Genomic DNA, 21,420 nt, shown 5'->3' on the forward strand with positions numbered 1-21,420 from the left:
ATTGCTGTGCTCAGAAGAGTTTGCTTTACAAATGTTTGGGTGCTTTTTCTTTTTTATGTATTGTGAAAATGGAAAAATCAAACCTAATACTACATTTTATTAGAAAAAAAATTTGATTTTCATGGCCTAATTCCACTAAAGTCGGCAAAAAACCTGTGTGGTCAAAATGCTCATTATAGCCCTCGATAAATTCCTTGAGGGGTTTTGTTTTCCAAATAGGGTTATTTTTGGGGGTGTCTACTGATTTGGTCTCTCAGGGGCTTTGCAAATGCGACATGGCACCCGAAAACCATTGCAGCCAAACTTGAGCTCAAAAAGCCAAATGGTGCTGCTTCCCTTCTAAGCCCTGCTAATGATTTAATAAATTTTCTGTGCCATGGCACCGGCACTTCCTGGTTACGGGCCGGGCTCCTTAGGTGTCACTGACACATGGTACAATCAGTGTACCATGTGACCATGACGTCATCTGAGGGGCGTTCCAGCCAGTGTGGAAGAGCCGGTGCGGAAGATCCTGAAAGACTCCAGGTGAGCTGCACAGGTGGCCCGTAATGTATTGTAATGTGCTGTCTGTGTTTGCGGTGGAGGGAGGTGAGGGGGCTGTTAAACTACAGCCCCCCCTCCTCCTCTCTTCACAGCAAACTGCACAATACAATACATTACAAACTGTGGGTCGTGTGATGAACTCCGAGGGGTCGCAAGTCACTCCTTGAGGTCACCGGTTCCATTCAATGCTGGAGCAAGAAGCTGACAACTCCTTGCTCCAGCATTCACTGAGCCATGAGCGGCTCGACACAGACAGGCGCAATTTAGTGACGTCATCGTGCCAGTCTGAGCCGAGTCACTCAAAGCACAAACCAAAGGAGAAGGATCCTCCACCCGGCGAGGGAACGGGGATAGGTAAGTAATTGTATTATTTTTCTATTATGCACATATGGGGGTATTAAACTGTATAGGGGACCTATATTGCGGGGTTGGGGCATTATACAATATGTGGAGCTCATATGGGGGGCATTATACTGTATGGGGGTCTGATATGGGGGCATTATACTGTATGGGGAGCTCATATGGGGGGCATTATACTGTATGGGGAGCTCATATGGGGGGCATTATAAATTATGGGGGTCTGATATGGGGCATTATACTGTATGGGGAGCTGATATGGGGGGCATGATACTGTATGGGGAGCTGATATGGCGGCATTATACTGTATGGGGAGCTCATATGGGGGCATTATACTGTGTGGGGGCTGATATGGGGGAATTATACTGTATGGGGCAGTTATGGGGCATTATACTGTATGAGGGCAGCTATGGGGGAATTATACTGTATGGGTCAGTTATGGGTGTATTGTACTGTCTGGGGCAGCTATGAGGGCATCATACTGTGTGTGGGGGCAGCTATGGGGGCATTATACTGTGTGAGGGCAGCTATGGGGGCATTTTACTGTATAGGGGCATTATACTGTATGGGGGCAATATACTGTGTGAGGGCAGCTATGGGGGCATTATACTGTATGGGGTAGCTATGGGGAGCATTATACTGCGTGGGGGCAGCTATGGTAGCATTATACTGTGGGGGGCAGCTATGGGGAGCATTATACTTTGGGGGCAGCTATAGGGAACATTATACTGTATGGGGCAGCTGTGGGGAGCATTATACAGTGTGGGGGCATTATACTGTGGTGGTCAGCTATGGGGGCATTATACTGTGTGGGGGCAGCTATTGGGAGCATTATACTGTGGGGGCATCCATGGGGGCTGTTGGGCAAGGCAGCTGGGCATAGGCGCAGGGGTCTGGTGGTGTTGTGGAGGGGTAGGGGGGCCCAAGCTGAATTCTTGGTCCAGGGCCCATGAACCTTTAGCTACGGCCCTGTCCACGTCCTTAAAGTGGATACACATGTAGAGGTCATAAAGAAATCACCTTGACATAACTCATAAACAGCTGAAATTGAAAATAACAATATAACAAGATAAACTGTTTTGTATTGCAAATTATGACTAAATCCAAAATCGTAAGACATTTCAGCTCTGCCTCCACCCTGGAACACTCTCAAAATGCCCCATAAAATTCCACTTTTAGGCTGGTTTCGCACACAGCACAGCATTTCTACGTGTTTTCAGTGACGTGTTTTGTGGCTTTTCTTTGTACGTTTTTTTCCTTTTTTGGCACAAAAATACTGCCGCCGGAGGTCACCTTAAAGTCTACAGTAAGATATGAGAGAGCCACAAATATGCAGTGCATTGGCTTGTGCCATTTTTACATAGTTTTGGTGGTCATTTGCATTTTTTCTAAAGCACAGTTTGTTGCAGGTTTGGCTTTTTTTCTGATGTTTTTTCAATAGGCTTCTCTATAGGACGTAACAAAAGCCAGAAAAACAAATGCACAAAATGACACTAGTTTAAAAAATGGCACCAAAAGTGCTTGTAAAAAGCACCACTAAAACCGCATAAAAGATCTAAATTTGTTACATGCTTTTCCAACCACTGAAAAAAAAAGTGTGTGAAGAAAGTTTTAATATAAATGAGCATATACCCCTCTGCTTTTATGGTCTGGTTTGTGGAACATTACCCCAAAAATTGGGGCTTTATTGAGATATCCATGATGGTGCCAATACATTTTCATACTTGGACTGCTGTCAAAAAAGACTTTATTGGATTGTATGGAGATGGGTCAGACTTCGCTTGGTATTCTGTCAGCGGCTCTCCTCCAGTCAGTGCTGCAAGAATAGCACAGTCTGAAAAATAATAACAAAATACCGGAACCGTGACAGTGACACCATTATATGTCAATTGGGTCTGTCAGGAATCGTTGGCATCTGTTTACAAACAGATACAGCATAGCTCTTTACTATGATAAGATTAATCATCTTTATTTCTATAGCGCCAACATATTACGCAGCACTTTACAATTCAGAGGGAACATGTACAGACAATATCAGACATTACATAGTAACAAAGCTTAATAACAATTCAAACAAGAGGAGTGAGTGTCCTGCTCACAAGAGTTTACAATCTATGAGGATTAAAGGTGATAGAAAATATAAAAAGTGCTTGTTTAGGCCCCATGCACACAGCTGTAATTCTGGTCCACAATTACGGTCCGCCATTGCGGATCAAAATACGGTTCCATTCATTTCTATCGCTCGTGGACACCTTCCCGTATATATATATATATATATATATATAGCAAGCATCATGTCCTATTTTTGGATTTTACAGACTGTGCTCCCATACTTTATCATGGGAACATGGCCCACAAATGCGGGTGGCTGTCCGCAGCCGTCCGGGCCTGTAATCACGGACCGTGTGGCAATAGTACACATAAAGCTGCATGAGATGTTCACCAGCCAGTATCTGTGTATGACAGACATGAAGTGCATTAGGGTGCATGGAGTGTGGGGGATGCTGCTGAATGAAGGGGTCAAGTTCTCATGACTAATATAAAAGGGGAAGGGTAAAATAGAGGAGTCAGATTAGGGAATGATATAGGCCTGTCTAAAAAGATGTGTTTTCAGGGCACGTCTAAAACTCTGGATGTTAGGAATTTATCTGATTGTCTGGGGTAGCGCATTCCAGAGAACTGGTGCAGCACGAGAGAAATCTTGGAGACGGGAGTGGGAGGTTCGGATTATGGTGGATGTTAATCTAAGGTCCTTGGCAGAACGTAGAGCGCAAGTAGGATGAGAAACAGAGATGAGGGAGGAGATGTAAGGAGGTGCAGCACTGTGGAGAGCTTTGTGAGTGATAGTAATAAGTTTACATTTTATTCTAAAGTGAATGGGCAACCAGTGCAGTGACTGGCACCGGGTAGAGGCATTGGTGTAGCAGATTTGTACACCTTTGAATATAATTTTTTTTTAAATATTAAATCAATGTGTTTTGTGTTTTTTAGCAATTTTCTAATTTACTTTTATTTAAAAAATGTTTTTTTAACTTTTTTACGATACAGCTTCTATGTATTATCCTGTATACATAGTAGCTGTATTGTTCTCTAACAGCCGATTCAGCTGAACTGACGGTTCGCCTGAGAGCGGGTCCTGCGTGTCTTTTAACCTCTTCCCGCGCTGCTCCGCAATAGTACGTCCTGCAGAGGGGTTAGTTCCTGCATCCAGACGTACTATTGCGGAGTAGTTCCCGGCGCACACTGTCCTAACGGACAGTGTCCGGGAACCGGGAGGTCAGCTGTCCCGGACAGCTGACACTCCAGCCTTGCCGGTCAGCGGACCATCGCCGCTGATTTCGGCAATTAACCCCATAAATGCGGCGACGGATTGCCGTCGCCGCATTTAAGGGGTTTGAAGCACATCGGCAGCCCCCACGAAGTGATCGTGGGGGCTACCGATGCTTGTCACGGCAATCGGAGGTCAGACAATGACCTCCGGGTTGCCATGTACGGAAGCCTCGGAGGAGCAGCCTCCACCGGTCCTCCGAGGCTTCCTGTCAGTGTGACTGTTACGTCACAATGACAGTTGGAGTACATTACACTACGTGTGTAGTGTAATGTACACCAGCAGCGATCAAAGCTGCAAGTCTAAGTGTCCCCTAGTGGGACAAGTGAAAAAAGTAAAAAAAAGAATAAAAATGTTTTAAAAAAAGTGTAAAAATAAAAGTTAGAAGTTCTATAAACAAACACTGCATTTTTTTCCTATAATAAGTCTTTCATTATAGGAAAAAAATGAACACGTTAAAAAAAGTACACATATTTGGTATCCCCGCGTTCGTAACGACCCCAACTATAAAACTGTAATGTTATTTTTCCCGCACGATGAACACCCCAAAAAAATCAATAAAAAACGACACCAGAATCGCTATTTTTTGGTCACCACCCCTCCCAAAATAGAGAATAAAAAGTGATCAAAAAGTCGCATGTACCCGAAAATAATACCGCCAGGGTCCCGTTCCGACGTTCCGTCTGAGCTTTTTCTGTCAGAACAGGACCCTGACTGACACAAACGGAAAACAAAGTTTTCAGTTTCCATCCCCGTTGATTTCAATTCCTGCTCTGACGGAAAGCTTTGACGGAACGTCGGAACGGGACCCTGGCGCCGATGTGAACGAAGCCTTAATGACACACTCATTGCTGCTACATCTGTATCTTTTCAGACTGCTGCATGGCACCCACTGAAGCTGAGCGCACCGATATCTTTTCCCTACCCTTTCATGTCTGGTTTTCCCTCTTCTTGTCTTACTGTTTCCTTCTTGTCCTTCTTTCTTAGATATCTAGAAACACCACCCAGTGCTACAAGTCATATTCATGTGACCTGCATTATGTCATGTGATCAAAAGTCATAAAAAAATATATTTTTGGGCACAAAATTTCTAATGTATCATCTTGTTTGTATTTAATACTAAATAAGATGTTGTTATGATTTGAAAATCTATAATCTGAATAATTTAGACAAATAATAATATTAACGCAGAAGAGCTGACTCTTTTGTGTTGCATTATTCATGCAGATAATGCAGTCAAATCCAAAGATAACAATATCTGATGTCTCCATGAGTTGTGCCACATAACCAACTCTGCTGTGCTATACAGAGTCGTAGCTGGTCTTTCCTTCACCTGAGGCGCAGATTCCGTTTATAGCCCTAGCTCTGTATCTAAAAATCCTGGGCAAAGCAGAGTTGGCACCCCGGGGCATCCAGCACCAGGGGCCCATTGCCTCGCAAGATGTTATAAGCTTATTACTTAATTGGAGAATGTTAATAGCTATGAATTAAATCCGCGATGTACGGATGTAGCCCCCATTATCTTGACTCTGATAACTTACTGCACCGTGATATCACGCAACAAAAGCCATTGAAAAGTCATTGAAAAAGTAAAGATAAAGGAACTTTACACTGTGTATTTAATGCGTTAAAAGTCAAGATAAAGACGGCTACATCTGTATCTATCTACCCCTACAGGCAGATGACACAGCCGCACGGACTGTGCACAAGTCTGAAAACTTAATCCTGAATCCTCAAGTGAAAGCGAAGAATCCTCCTCTTATCGCCGGCAGCCAATCATAGCGCAGCCCAATGTCAAACTTTCCTCCAGTGAGATGTGCAGAGAGTGGTCCCTGCCCCCAGCCCTATGCAATGCTGCAGATGAGCCCCCGTCCTGTGTGTATAGAGCCGAGCTGCCTATTGGCCGGCGTGTGGCATGTCTATTGTGTGCATGCTAATGTAGCTGCCTGTTCCTACAGCCTGCTCGTCTATAAGGGACATATGGCGAGAGCATCCAGGAGCAAGGGATCTGTCGGGCTCACCTACCCACTCGTAGGATAAGTCGTATTCAGGGGAGAACCTGACTGGCAGTCCTGCAATGAGTTGTCTGGATGTTATGTATCATCGCCAAGTGTATGGCATGCACCAGTATCTGCCTGGCACGGCAGCTTGTACATCAGCGTATTACCACCATCATAACCAACAGGTGAGTCTTTTTTTATTGAATATACTAGTAGGCATAATATTAATAAAACATGGTTACAGTTTATATTCACATTAGAAAGTTTAGGGGAGGTAGTGGATACATGGAACTGACTTGCGGCTGATGTAGTAAATAGTAAGTAAGTAGATGAACCTCTGTTTCTGCCGTCCATCGTCTATGAGCGTTTACAAATGGTTTAAAATAGGCCATACAGATGTAGTGTAGCAGAGCTGAGTTTGTCAGCTGCACCAGAGATAGGTTGATCATTTGACACAACTCATTGTGATATCATGATATAACATTATCTGTGGTTTTACATAGGAATGCTGAGTTATCTGAGAGAGATATCACTATGACGTAATAACACTCAAATTATTCTCTGCGACAAATTAAGAAATAAACATATTCAGGACATGTCATGTAGAACAAATATAGGAAAACATATAAAAGTATTACCCCCAAAATACCAACACTGGTAGACTGAGGGCTGATCTGCAGAGGGTCCTGCGGCAGTAGTGTCAATCACTGGTCCACATCTATAATGCACAGTGGTGTCAGCTGAGTATCACGCAGTCCGGATGACGGCTGTCCTGGAACAGAACCATATTTCTGCATATTGTACTATAGATTTGTGTAGTTACTTCTGTGTTTTGGAAGACTCAGGATTTTAGATACAGTAGAATTAGGATATGGGTGAATCGCTCAGTGCACTGTGAATCTCAAACCTGGAGAACAAGCATTATCTATCTATATCTATCTATCTATCTATCTATCTATCTATCTATCTATCTATCTATCTATCTATCTATCTATCTATCTATCTATCTATCTATCTATCTATCTATCTATCTATCTTTCTATCTATCTATCTATCTATCTATCTATCTATCTATCTATCTATCTATCTATCTATCTATCTATCTATCTATCTATCTATCTATCTATCTATCTATCTATCTATCTATCTATATCATCTAATTATTTATCTCTGTACAGTATCTATCTATCATCTATCTATCTATCTATCTATCTATCTATCTATCTATCTATCTATCTATCTATCTATCTATCTATCTATCTATCTATCTATCTATCTATCTAATCTATCTATCTCTCTATCTCTCTATCTCTCATATCTATCTATCTATCTATCTATCTATCTATCTATCTATCTATCTATCTATCTATCTATCTATCTATCTATCTATCTATCTATCTATCTATCTATCTATCTATCTATCTATCTATCTATCTATCTATCTCTCTATCTCTCTAATCTATCTATCTATCTATCTATCTATCTATCTATCTATCTATCTATCTATCTATCTATCTATCTATCTATCTATCTATCTATCTATCTATCTATCTATCTATCTATCTATCTATCTCTCTAATCTATCTATCTATCTATCTATCTATCTATCTATCTATCTATCTATCTATCTATCTATCTATCTATCTATCTATCTATCTATCTATCTATCTATCTATCTATCTATCTATCTATCTATCTATCTTCACATATCCCAGTTCCACATGTATATATTCAATAACTCTCATAAATGGAAACTGAAGGAGTGTATCACCATAGAGGATAGCTGGGGGTACTCACTGTGACCAGGAATTACCTCTAGTGTGCAGGAATGTACAGCTCAGCAGACATAACAGACACCACAATGACATAATAAGTGACTACTAGGCCCAGAGGTTAGCACAAGGTATTCTGTAGAAATGTTAGCAGCATGTTATGTATTAAATGTTTAGTGTTAATTCATTATATTTACTAACAATGCTCAGAGTCAATTTATTAGATGATACTTACATGCGAAAAAAGAATTATAAAGTGTAAAAACATTATGGAAATTCAGACAGAAAACATACCGTATATTCTACTGTCCAATGTATATAATTAATAATAAAAACCTAAATATTATATAAAAGCATAAAGTATATATATATATATTTATACAGATACACATACACACACACACACACACACACACACACACACACACACACACACACAAACACAAACACACACACACACATATATAAAAAAAGATGAAACTCTGCCACATACATATATGAACACTGTATACAGTGTGTGTGTGTGTGTGTGTGTGTGTGTGTGTGTGTGTGTGTGTGTGTGTGTGTGTATGTATATATATATATATATACATGTTCCTAATTTATTTAAACAAAAAATACCCCATTTCGCAGACTTTGAATATCTTATACAGTCTCTTATGCAACTGTGTAGTTTGACTTCTGTACATTAAGATGTAGCAGAGCTGCATTTGTTGTTACTTGTTATTAGTGCTCATGATAATTTACTAAATTAAGCTAATGCGGCAGGTTTACGGTCCTATGGAAAATCACATATAACTTTATGAACTTTGTAATAGGACAAATTCAGCCCTGCTGCACCTAGAAAATATTTTCTGTTTCATCAACTTTTTGTAGCCTGTAAAAGGGAAATGTCCATGCATTTAATATTGACTTAGTGGCCAATGTTAGTTCCCATATTGTGTCTCTATAATCCATGGCTGCCCCTATGTTAGATATAGAATGTGTCTACAAGAAAAGCCTCCTCTTATCAGCCTGACAGCAGACTAGAAGCATGCACCGTGCGTGGGTGTGAGGTGGGGCCTGCGCTGACTTGGCTCAGACAGAGCAGTCATTAGAGACTACAGAATTCTGTTGTTGCATTCCTTAAAGTTTTATCATTATTAAGCATGAAGATCATTCTTTACATGGGAAGAGTCTCTGAAAGAAGGAATCTCGCCAGTAATAGAGAAGTATTTCTGAGCTGTTCTGGCACCGTGTGCAACTACCGGAATATTTGGCATAGTGGATACAATTGCAATACAGTCAGAAAGGCATTTGACTTGTACACTCTATACTGTACCAAGTCTAGGGAGAATGATAGTAAAACGATCTACATGCTTGAGGAAGAAACTCTCAGACTTGTCCATGTATCTGGTTGAATGATGAGTTGATGACCACCACTGGCTGCTGTTGGCCCATGGACGTGACCAGCCCAAATTGATACCTGGTAAATAGGAATATATCTCATATGTGCATGAAGCTTGGATTCTAATTGTTTATTAGTTACATGTTTTATATAATGTGTGCCACTAATATTTGGCAGAAAAGGCTGAGTAGGATTTAAGTAACTAATAAGAAAGTATTGGAAAGTTGATTAAATGTCCTTAGATGAGGAGGATCTACTGTAGAGACACATATTGGGCTAAGGGTGGGCCCATCTCTGAGTGGCCCAATAGATGACAAGAACAGGCACAAATTTCGCCCTCTCCACAGACCCCACTGGGCAACATGTTCTAAGGGTCATGCGGCCCTTCTGGCTTGCAGTCATGGGAAAGGATTAGGGGGCTGAACGGCAGATCCAGGAAGAAAGATATGATGTGGTTTATGTATGGGGCATAAACTAGAGCCAAGAGGGGACCTCATTTTTAGTTTTTGCTATATGCCTGCCCTTCCTCTATGTATGCCTTTTATCCATTGAATTATTTGTAACTTTTTTCCATGTTTGTGTGTTTAGTTTGTTTTTTTTACTTTTTGGACAGGAGATGTTACCAGTATTCTTCTATGGTCACTAAACAATGCAACAAGCCTCCGTATTTCATTGTAATTACATGTACAGAAAATATCTCATTTCAGGAACTATGGCGGCTCAAAGTTTTCATTTCTTAGGCTATATTCATACGACAGTAAATAAAATGCTGTTAAAAACAGATCAAACTGTTCATTTTTCACGGACGTTTTCACATGGATGGCTTTCTGAAAAACCGTAGTTAAAAACAGATCCATCAATGTGTGCTGTGGCCATGAAAACTGCCAAAAATAGAACATGTTTTGACGTGTGAATACACCCGTTGAATTTCATTGTTCTAAAAATGGCCGTGTGACGACCGTTAAAACAAACAGCCGTCACACAGCCGTTTTTTGTTTTTTTTACTGTGGTGTGAATATACCCTTAAACTGCTCTGGAAAAATTTGCACTGTGAATGGTTGCTATAGGCATCAGGGATAGTCTTTGTTTTAGGCAGTTTATATATTTACTACACTGCTGCAAAATGCTGAAAATAATGTTTTTCCTTAAGCTTAAGTTTTCTGCACAAATATGAACTTTTAATGAAATTACAGGAAAGAAATATGCTTGTTTAGATAACCAATGCTGCATGGAATAATGTGTGTAAAGATGGGGCTTAGACGAGCGCGGATAATTGGTGAAATATCCTGTAAACATTTTAATTTTCCACTATTTGGACATGGTTTTGTGTATTGTGCTGTAGCCATTGTCTAGCAGACATGTTTAGTATTCACAGTATGCACAGAAGAGAAACCATTTATGTCTTCTGACATTCTCAGAGAAAACTTGTGGCCTCAGATACATGAATGAGGCAAAAGAAGATAAAATATAATGGAAAGTTTTTTAAAAAGTCAAATGACAGTCAAACAATGCAGATTAGAAGTCAGAATCTCCATAAGACACGAGGCACTGCTGCTCTTCAATATTCAGAAGACGATGTAGAATTGACAGTGGTGTTACCAATGCTGTATTTATACATAGAGATTTTTGGTAAGGTTCGAGAGGAAACAACATCCCTTACCCTACCTTACTGTGACCAGCTTTTACAATGTTTTCTGTATGGCCCATTTATATGTATCCATACCACTATTATATCCTCCTACTACTCACATCTTTTCTTGTAAATTCACGTCATGATTGAAGTTCTCCATGCCTTCCCCTCTCAAGCGCCAGTGCAACTTTTTTTGTCCAACAGTGCCCAGAATGGACCCGCATTTTCAGAATTCTGTCTAGGGTAAAGGAAACAACCTCCCTTGTCCTACCTTACTGTGAACCGCTGTACTATATTTTGTGTTTTGGGCATATATACCGTGGGTGTCCATTATATTCCCCTATTATTATTTACACATAGAGATTTTTTGTAAGGTTTGAGAGAAAACAACTTCCCTTGCCCTACCTGACTGTGTACAGCTGTTTCTAGATTTTCTGTATAGACCCTCTATTTGTGTCCATAAAACATTTACATCCTCCGACTAATCACTTCTTCATGTAAATTCAAGTCATAACCGAGGTTCTCCATGCCTCTTTCTTTCCAGCCTCAGGGCATCCCTTTTTGTCCAAGAATGGCGGCCCACATTTTCAATGTAAGGTCTAGGGTGAATGTGGAACATTCCTAGTTTTTGGAGTGTGGGAGAAAACTCACATAAACATAGGCAGAGCACCCATACTCCATACAGATTTTTCCCTGGTTGTATTAAAATCCAGGACTCCAGTGGTGCAAGGTAGCCGTGCTCCATGAGCCTTGTGTAATTACTACTTTCTAATTTCTGATTGTGGAGTATTGGGATTATTTCCCTGTATGGGTCCACAGTGCATTCATAAAATCTGCCTTCTTTTTGCTGTGTTCAGTCAAATTTACTAGGATTTAGTCAGACTGAGGACAGCACTAAATGGTTAATTGGCGAGCCTTTTTTCCCTCTGTCACTTGTGCTCACTCATAATCATAATTATTCCATTATTTATTTACTGACTTAAACATGATAAGATTCCTTATAAGAGGAGCACCTCCTACAGAATAAATATATATATATATGGTGTTGTCATTCTCCTGCTGACCGCTGTCAGTCACCCTGGTCATTGTCCCTTTTATATGTAGGTGAGGAGGAAGTCACCTCCTGTGCTTAGTCAAAAGGTGGGTGGACGGGACTTTTTTGTTGTAAAAAAAAACAACTTCTAACGAATGTTTAGGCTATTGTGTATATAGATGTATAGTGGAGTTTTGATATGTTAAAACAACTTGGTTTTGTTCTTGTGTTCTTAGATCTATCATGTGCAAAACTGCTACAGTACTAATTATGTGGTGGTTACCCTGAAAGCTTATATTATTACATATCAAACCTGAACTATTCTGTTATTAGAATTACAGAAATGTTTAAGTAACAGATTACAAATGTACGACTATTGTACACAGTAATAATAAGATTAACCCCAAATCGAGTTTATATATTGGGTATCTCTCTCATCTATCTATCATCTATCTATCTATCTATCTATCTATCTATCTATCTATCTATCTATCTATCTATCTATCTATCTATCTATCTATCTATCTATCTATCTATCTATCTATCTATCTATCTATCTCATATCTATCTATCTATCTATCTATCTATCTATCTATCTATCTATCTATCTATCTATCTATCTATCTATCTATCTATCTATCTATCTATCTATCTATCTATCTACCTATCTATCTATCTCTCTCATCTACCTATCTATCTATCTATCTATCTATCTATCTATCTATCTATCTATCTATCTATCTATCTATCTATCTATCTATCTATCTATCTATCTATCTATCTATCTATCTATCTATCTATCTATCTATCTATCTATCTATCTATCATCTATCTATTTATCATGTCCACCATCCAGCAGCACCAGTCAGGAATATAGGTGGGTGCACGTCCCAGGAGCCCAATCACTGCTCCCAGATCCTCAATATTCGTCCAATAAGAGACAGCATTCCAATTTGTGATAGAAAAAAACGGCTTTTTATTAGCCCCTGTGCGACGTTTCGGCTCTTTACATGGAGCCTTTCTCAAGAAAGAAAGGCTCCATGCTTGAGAAAGGCTCCATGTAAAGGCTAATAAAAAGCCGTTTTTTTCTATCACAAATTGGAGTGCTGTCTCTTATTGGACGAATATCTATCTATCTATCTATCTATCTATCTATCTATCTATCTATCTATCTATCTATCTATCTATCTATCTATCTATCTATCTATCTATCTACCTATCTATCTATCTACACAAGAAAATGTAAACCGCACAGTCAAAGGGTCATAAAAATGAGGGTGCAAGCCCGCCACGGACACGACCAAGGTCAGCCAAAATATGTATATCCAAAAATCAGGCAGCACTCCAGAGATGTAGCAAAAGTAGAAAAGGTGCTTTATTCCATCAATCACAATTGCAACGTTTCATCTCTTCAATAGAGCCTTTCTCAAGCTAGTGAACACATGTTTTAACAGCATATATATATATATATATATATATATATATATATATATATATATAGAGGATATATATAGAGGAACTTCAATTAAGAAGGAGGTGCTTGCATCAAGTGATAATTTACCATAAATAGTAAAAATACAGTAAATAGCAAATACACCATCATAAAATAGTGGTACAGATAATGCATATAATGTTATGACTTGTACATACACAGGTTTCGATTTGTAAACAACATAGTGGTAATTCGTGATTATACACAATTAAACATAAACATCACCTGTGAAAACAATAAAGGTACATATGTAACAGGTGATGTTTATGTTTAATTGTGTATAATCAATCATCAGAGTCAACCACAACATCCCTATAGCTGAGCCCCTGGTTCTCTTCTGGTAACTTTATACTCATAGTCCTAGAGGATCCTTCAAGGGTTTATGTCAATATTATGTATGTTGCTTTCAATAAGCTAATATCATGATGAAAATAAAATGTATTCCTTTATTTTAGCTTGATTTGAAGTGTAAGAAACCAGCACTTGCACATTATGTGTAGAGGGACTTTTCTTGGGCATGGGATAGGTTGGGTTTTAGACGTTTCCTCTGCAGACTCATGTACATATACTCACTTTATTGTTCTGGAATGGAATTGAAACAATTTGGTGGTATGTTGTGCCAAATTGCTGCGAGACGTCAGCACGACTGGCTTTTCTTTGTATATTTTTTCAGAGAGCTCCAGGATTCATGATCAGTATTCCTCTTCAATGTCAATGGTAAAAAAAAACAACCTCTAAAACTTATTTTTATCTTTCTTAGAATTGTTCCAGAAGATGAACATTTTTTCCAGTGCATTGAATGAATTGTTTAGCTTTCCTGAGATCTTTACACTTTACATTATATGGTGCACACGACGGCTTTCAGCATTCATCTGGTTGCTAGGGTCAGAATAGGAACTTTCATCCCCTTTTCCTGCATGACCGCAGCGAAGAGGAGTTTCTATCACAATTGCTGCTGCTCCATACAACTCTCGGAGTTACAAACACAGCCAAGTGGGAGGATAAAATAATGTTTTATTGAGTTTGCTCTCTTTTACAAACAGTATAAAGTTATTTTAACCTTACAGGGCTACAGGTGATTCAAGTTCTCATCTGCTCCCTGTAGGCGCTGTCATCAGAATACATTCATCAATTAGGACTCGTCTTCAGAGACTGTGGTGGCAATTGACCTTTTGTTTCTCTTCTTGCCTAATGGTTCTAATAGTCAGGGGAAAACTGACCATTTGGGCATTAGGTGAATATTTGAGGGCCCATGGCCTTAGGGGACCCACAAGTGATAGGTGCAAGTGATAGGTGCTACTCAAGTGCAGGTTCTTAACTCATATCAAATGTATTGTGGCTATAATGGTTGTGAAGAGGCCCACAACCTTAACTTCCCAGTGGCCCAGCTCATTCTCCGTCCTCCCCTGCCAATAATACATGATATTAATGGCGAAAACAGGATAATAGTAATACAAACCGTCTTTCTAATAATGTAGGCTTGAGTCTTCACGTTTTTCTCTTTCCTTGCAGAAGAAGATTGCTGCATACAGTAAGATGCAGGAAGCCTTAGAGATGCCCTTTCCAGCCAAGCAAGAAGAAGAGGAAAAAGACCAGCCTGCCGAAATGGAATATCTGAACTCACGCTGCGTCCTCTTGACCTACTTTCACGGAGACATTGGCGCAGTAGTAGATGAACATTTCTCTAGGGCCTTGAGCCAAATAAGAAACTTTGATCCAGAAAACACAGCCTCAAAGAGCAAAACAGGAACAAGTCGAGGTAAACACAAATATTTATATCTTTTTTTCTGCCTTATTTACTACCGTTACCAACATTTTTGCTTTATAGAAAATAATACATAGTCGAAATCCTGCAGAAAAATGCAGCCTTCAAGAAGTATTTCCTTTTCTTTTTAAATTTAATTTACTTAATTTAATAAAGTTTCTAGATGCCTCTAAATCGTTCAGTACACAGCAGTGTCAACACTGTATAAAAACTTTGAATGAACTGATCAAAATGCTAACATATTATAAGTTAAATTCTACTTGAAAGTTCAAGGTACAGCCCACAAGTTATTGTGCTTTTCCAACTTCCGACAACCATTACTTAAGTGTAGCTAAACGTTTGACAAACTTCTGACATGTCATAGAGACGTGTCAGAAATTTTTATTGGTGGGGGTCCGAGCACTGAGACCCCACCAATCGCTAGAATGAAGCAGCTGAAGCGCTCGTGTGACCGCTCAGCTGCTTCGTGTCTGTTCGGCTTTTTCCGGAAAGCCGATGTATCGGAGTACGGGCTCATAGACTTTCTATTGAGTCCGTACACCGATACATTTATTTCCGGAAAAAGCCGAACAGACACAAAGCGGCTGAGCACTCACACGAGCGCTTCAGCTGCTTCGTTCTAGTGATTGGTGGGGGTCTCCGTGCTCGGACCCCCACCAATTCAAACTTCTGACATGTCACTATGACATGTCAGAAGTTTGTCAAACGTTTAGCTACACTTTAACATTTGAGTAGGTCTTTTCTGTAATATTTTTTTTTCTACAGCTTTGCTTTTCTTCTGTAGCTTCTTTCCATACTAAAAATAAGAATGCAAACATAAATTTGTTAATTTATCTACATAATTATTAAGTACGGGCCCAACAACCAAGAAGCATTTCTTGATCCCAACTTTCTGACTATTATCTGCACAGGAATCATTTTCTTTCATACTTGTTTTTTAAGCTAAGGTGCATATAACTGGCTGAAATATGGCACTTGACAATGAAATGCTTTTCGTTAGCGCCACATGATCCAGGGCATCATCATAACTTTAAAAGCTGCTAAATGTTAAAATTCCAACTATGAGTAACATCCTTATCTCATTCTTGAGTTTATAAAAAAAATCTGGGGCAATCTTAAGCTTTAGTCTAAAAAAAAATATCTATATAAAAAGTAGAGGTCGTAGAAACACAAACAATAACACAAAACTCCATGACTCTCAATACCCATTCTGTTAGACATTTAAAGGAAAATCTTATCCAGGCATCAGAAACGGTTCCCATGGGATGCTCCCTCTTAAAATAGTTGACATTTTCCTTATAATTAGAAAAATGAGTGTGCTTCGCCCCGAACAAGGGAACAAACTTCAGCAAACTATTATTCAGTAGACAAATTTATCCATTCTTGAATATTCCGCTTCCCTTTTTCAGTCATGACTATAAAAGGCATTTTAGTATGTCATGGATTTGCTCAATCGATTCTATCATTTTATGTCGTACTGTCCTTGCGTTCTTGCTCATTGTAAACATCCTTGTAGTATGAAAGCTTTAAATTTGCCCAATTAGGATGAAATAATAAGGATGATGCTGTAATGAGAATGAAATGAAAGGAATCTTGAAGGTCAATTTGTAGGAATGATAATTTATACAGAGCCAAACAACCTTCTTTTCATCTCTCCTCGCTGTTTGCTCTTTCCCAACTTGAGAACCCATAAACTGAGATACTGTAACCATGCAGCCTTACTTGTTAGTCTTATGATACGACTATCTTAGACGAAGACCACCGTGTGTGGTAGTCTCGGACGTGGAAGACCATATAGAGACATTCTTTGGTCAATAGGGTAGTCAAGGACTTGTAGTTCATGAAGAGATGCTACGCTCTATGTACTTTGTGGCAATTTTAGGGCTTGCTAGGCTTGTGGTGGCATGCCGAGTTATGTAGTTTCAGAAGAAGTTGACAACCATGTGTCACTTAATGCTATGGTATTTATCTTTTCATTTGGGACCCCAAGAGTCAACATGACACTAGCCTAACCCCAATGTACAGTATCTCCTCAAAGAGGATTCTCAAGGACAACATAAATATGGCTGGGGTGTGTGTCTTTATATCTCGCCCATGGACATAGAATGCACTTATAGTCATCTGCGCCCTAATCGAAGGATGAATATGGAAACAATGGCTTCTGCAGTCATAGCCCCCAAAACCAATGTTTTGGAAAAGGATTGTAATGGAGACTATATTTATTAAATTAGAATATGCCTATGGCTCAGTTATTTCGGCTTTATTAACAGTCTCTTGAAAAAGGTGAGAAATGGAAGGGCCATTATAAAAGTTTGGTGCATGGCACCCACTAACATTCTGAGTACAGTATATCAAGTATGAACAAAGGAGGTTTCTATGATAGCTGATTGATTTTTGTTGATTAACTCCTGTTTTTCATTTTCAGAGAGTCCGTCAGTATCATGTCAAAGGACTAGTTTACCTCCATCACTGTGGACAAGCTCCTATCAATCCTCACCACCAGCTTGCTTGAGCGGAGCTCATCCAGACTCAACAACAACAGCTACTGGCACTTTCTCCACCACCGACCCTAACAGCTGGTCTGGAGATAATGTGCATCAGACTATCCCTCATCCTCCACCAGAATCTTGGCATTATCCATTGCCTTCGCCAACAGGTTCTCCATATGCACACATGCATGATGTTTACATGTATCACCACCATGCACATCCACATATGCATCACCACCGTCACCATCATCACCACCCTGGCTCCCATCTAGACCCGCGATATGGACCTCTTCTAATGCCCCCAGTGCGTACTGCCAGGATTCCTGCTCCGCAGTGTGATGTAGCTAAAACTGAACCAAGTGCAACCACAATGGCTACAACAGCTTGGGCTGGAGCTTTCCATGGCACTGTTGATATCGTACCAAGTTTTGGCTTTGAGACAGGTAACAGCTTTACAGCCTAAACGTTCAAGTTTCTAGGCATGTAATGAAGACAGTACAACTGCAAAGGAAGCCAAATCCAGGATATTAACACACTGGGAGAGAACCTCAATAGACCTTAAAGGAGATTATGATGTATTTTATTATGCAAAACCAAATAGCAATTTACATGTAAATGTTTTGGATGTCATCTATCTTTTTGGGGTTTTGACCAAAGCATTCTGTGAATAATTAAAAAAAATAGACTGGTTTTATATTAAATATTAATGATTTCTTAATCTGTTTTCTCCAGCTTGCTCCTATTTTTGTGTGTGGTCTGTATTCATGCTTTACAATCCCTCCAGTTAAATAATTGAAGCCAGATCATTCTGGGTGAACAACATAAGTGATCCAATTTACTTTATGGCCAAAAAAACAGGTGTGACAATTTTTGCAAAGCCATTGATTTACTGTTAATAGTCTTTTGCCAAATTGTATAGTAGAAATATAAGGAAATAATGGTCCATAATGAATTCTGTAAGTCATATAGGGCATTATTCATAACATTATATCTGTATATGCATTTAGATGCTTTTTATGGCATCATAGACGATCACGTCGTCTGCCTATTATTGTAAAAGTAAATACTAAAGGTGGCCGAGGTTTCTCATAAACTGGATTCAGAGTAATAAAGCTAAAAACACTTTAAACACCATATGTTATTATGCCAAAACCTCGTAGGGTAAAAAGCTATAAAATACTGTAATACAATAATACATTTACACAGTATGGTATGTGCATTGCATTAGAAATACATGTAGTATAGACCGTAAATGTTCCTGAAACCAAGCCAAGGATTTCCAACTGTGATCACATATTCTCTACCAATAGTATGGCAAGTTACAGATGTAGCCATCTTTATCTTGAGTTTAAACAAATTAAATACACAGTGGCATGAATCTTTAACGTGACTTGGCTTTTTCAATGGCTTTTTTTGTGTGATGTCACGCTGCATGAAGTTATCAGAGTCAAGATAAACTTGGCTACATCCATAATATTTAAAGGGTACTTGCCATTTCAAAAAACTTCTGACATAGTAAGTCAGAAGTTTTGATTGGTGGAGATATGACTTCTGAGAACCGCACTGATCACTGGAACTTAGGGGCGGAAGAGCTTAGGATATGTCATTATTTTCTGATTGGTGGGGTCCACCTGGCATAACCCTCTCGTATCCTGAGAATCAAGGATTCAAAGGTTTTCATTTTTCAGCACAGTCCCATTCAACTCTGTGCATGGAAATACTTTGTTGGGGCTGCAGCACTAAACCAGTGCTTCGGCCACTTTCTTCTCAGAATGAATGGGGGTTACGGGAATGGGACCACCACCTATTAGAATGTAATGGCATATCCTAGTGATATGCTATCACTTTCTATGATGAAAAAACCCTATCCCGCCTCTCTCAGGAGAGCCAAACAAAACCAATTACAAACAAGAAGCTCAGTGCTCAGCTGAGCTCTTCTGCCTCTTTGTGTCAGCGATCACTACGACATGTCAAATGTTTTTCAAACCCTGGTGACACATTTATACGGGTTGTCCTGGATTAGAAAAAATGTTTTGTTGTTTTTCAAAAACAGCGCCACACCTGTGCTATCAATGGTTGTGTCTGGTATTGCAGCTCAGCTCCATTAGGGCACGTTCAGACGTGGCAGAATTTTCCGCTGCAAATGTTGGTGCAGATTTGGGGCAATTACGCAATGAATCTGCACCAACATTTGCATATAATTCAGACGTTGCAGATATCACAGCGGACTTGCCACAGATTTCAGTTTTTGCATTGCAAAGGCTGAAATACGCAGGGAAATTCCGCTTCTTCTCCGCAACAGACAGTGCGTGCTGCGGACAGAAAATTCTGCACCGCAGCCTATGGTCCGCAGCGGAGTTTTCCGCAACGTCTACACAATGATAACTAAAAAGATGTGGAAGCCAATGGACAAACTGTCTGCTAAGGATTTCCACTGCGGACTGTCCGCAGCAGAATTCCACAGCAATACCGCCACATCGGAATGTGCCCTTAAAGTGAATGTGACTGAGCTGCAATACCAGGGACAACCTGTGGACAGGTGTGGTGCTTTTTTTGAATGTCAGCAGCTATGTTTTTTTAAGACTATACAACCCCTTTAAATCATGACTATATTTTGTGTACATACCTTATATAACAGGGATAGCTGGCAAAATAACCTTTAGGGTTGATTCACAAGCAGTGTTTTTTTGAAAAATGCAACTTTTTGGGGATGTATTTCCTGGCAATTTTTTTTTTGTGCCAAAAAACACTGGACATATGATAGCTGAAAGATAATGCTGAAATATTCGAACGCACTACACAAATTGCATTTCTTTTCTGCAGTTCTTTTTGGTCGCTTCTTTCTTTAGTTTTTGCAGTTTTTTTCAAAATTGCAGCAAGGCTTGGTTTAGCATTTATTCTAGCAGTTAGCGGTGTTTTTGTCCCATACACCTCCATAGGTTTATTTACTGTCGAATATATGCAAATGTTGCAGCAGATTTGTTGTGTATTTTGCACGAATTGACAGCAAAATTTGCAGTGGAAAAATTCTGAACATACCCTTAGGCCATGTTCAGACGTGGCAGAATTTTTCCCGCTGCAAATGTTAGTGCAGATTCTGGGCAATTACGCTTCACCAACATTTTCATAATTGACTGGTAATTCAGATGTTGCAGATATCACAGAGGACTTTCCACAGATTTCAGTTTTTGCATTGCAAAGGCTGAAATCTGCAGTGAAATTCCGCTGCTTCTCCGCAACATAATGAGCATGCTGCGGAGGGAAAATTCAACAGCAATTCCACCAGCAATGGCGCGTAAAAAATCTTCCCGTAAAAAAGAAGTGCATGTCACTTCTTGAGCCGTTTTTGGAGCCGTTTTTCATTGACTAAATAAAAAACTACTCCAAAAACGGCTGTAAAAAACGCCTCTAAAAATGCAAGTTGCTTAAAAAACTGCTGAAAATCAGAGGCTGTTTTCCTTTGAAAAAAGCGTATTTTCAGCCGTTTTTTGTTAATTGTGTGAACATAGCCTTACACCATGCTATGTATTCATAAAGCTTTAAGTGGTGACATAGCTCTGGTCCAGCATGTGAATAAAAGTTTTCATTATACAATTTTCACTTTGCATACAAAAATCTGCACAT

At 39.5% G+C, this 21,420-nt stretch overlaps 1 protein-coding gene across 1 annotated transcript; it reads left to right on the forward strand.

Moving 5' to 3' along the window:
• The first annotated feature begins 6,186 nt into the window (after positions 1-6,186).
• Positions 6,187-18,479, forward strand: VGLL3 (vestigial like family member 3). Its single transcript, XM_075850919.1, has 3 exons — positions 6,187-6,413; positions 15,055-15,301; positions 17,733-18,479. Exons 1-3 carry the CDS (start codon positions 6,306-6,308, stop codon positions 18,257-18,259), a joined length of 882 nt encoding a protein of 293 aa, XP_075707034.1. The 5' UTR covers positions 6,187-6,305; the 3' UTR covers positions 18,260-18,479.
• Positions 18,480-21,420: the final 2,941 nt, after the last annotated feature.

The sequence above is a fragment of the Rhinoderma darwinii genome, chromosome 2 (genome assembly GCF_050947455.1).
Source record: "Rhinoderma darwinii isolate aRhiDar2 chromosome 2, aRhiDar2.hap1, whole genome shotgun sequence".
Lineage (NCBI taxonomy): Eukaryota > Metazoa > Chordata > Amphibia > Anura > Rhinodermatidae > Rhinoderma > Rhinoderma darwinii.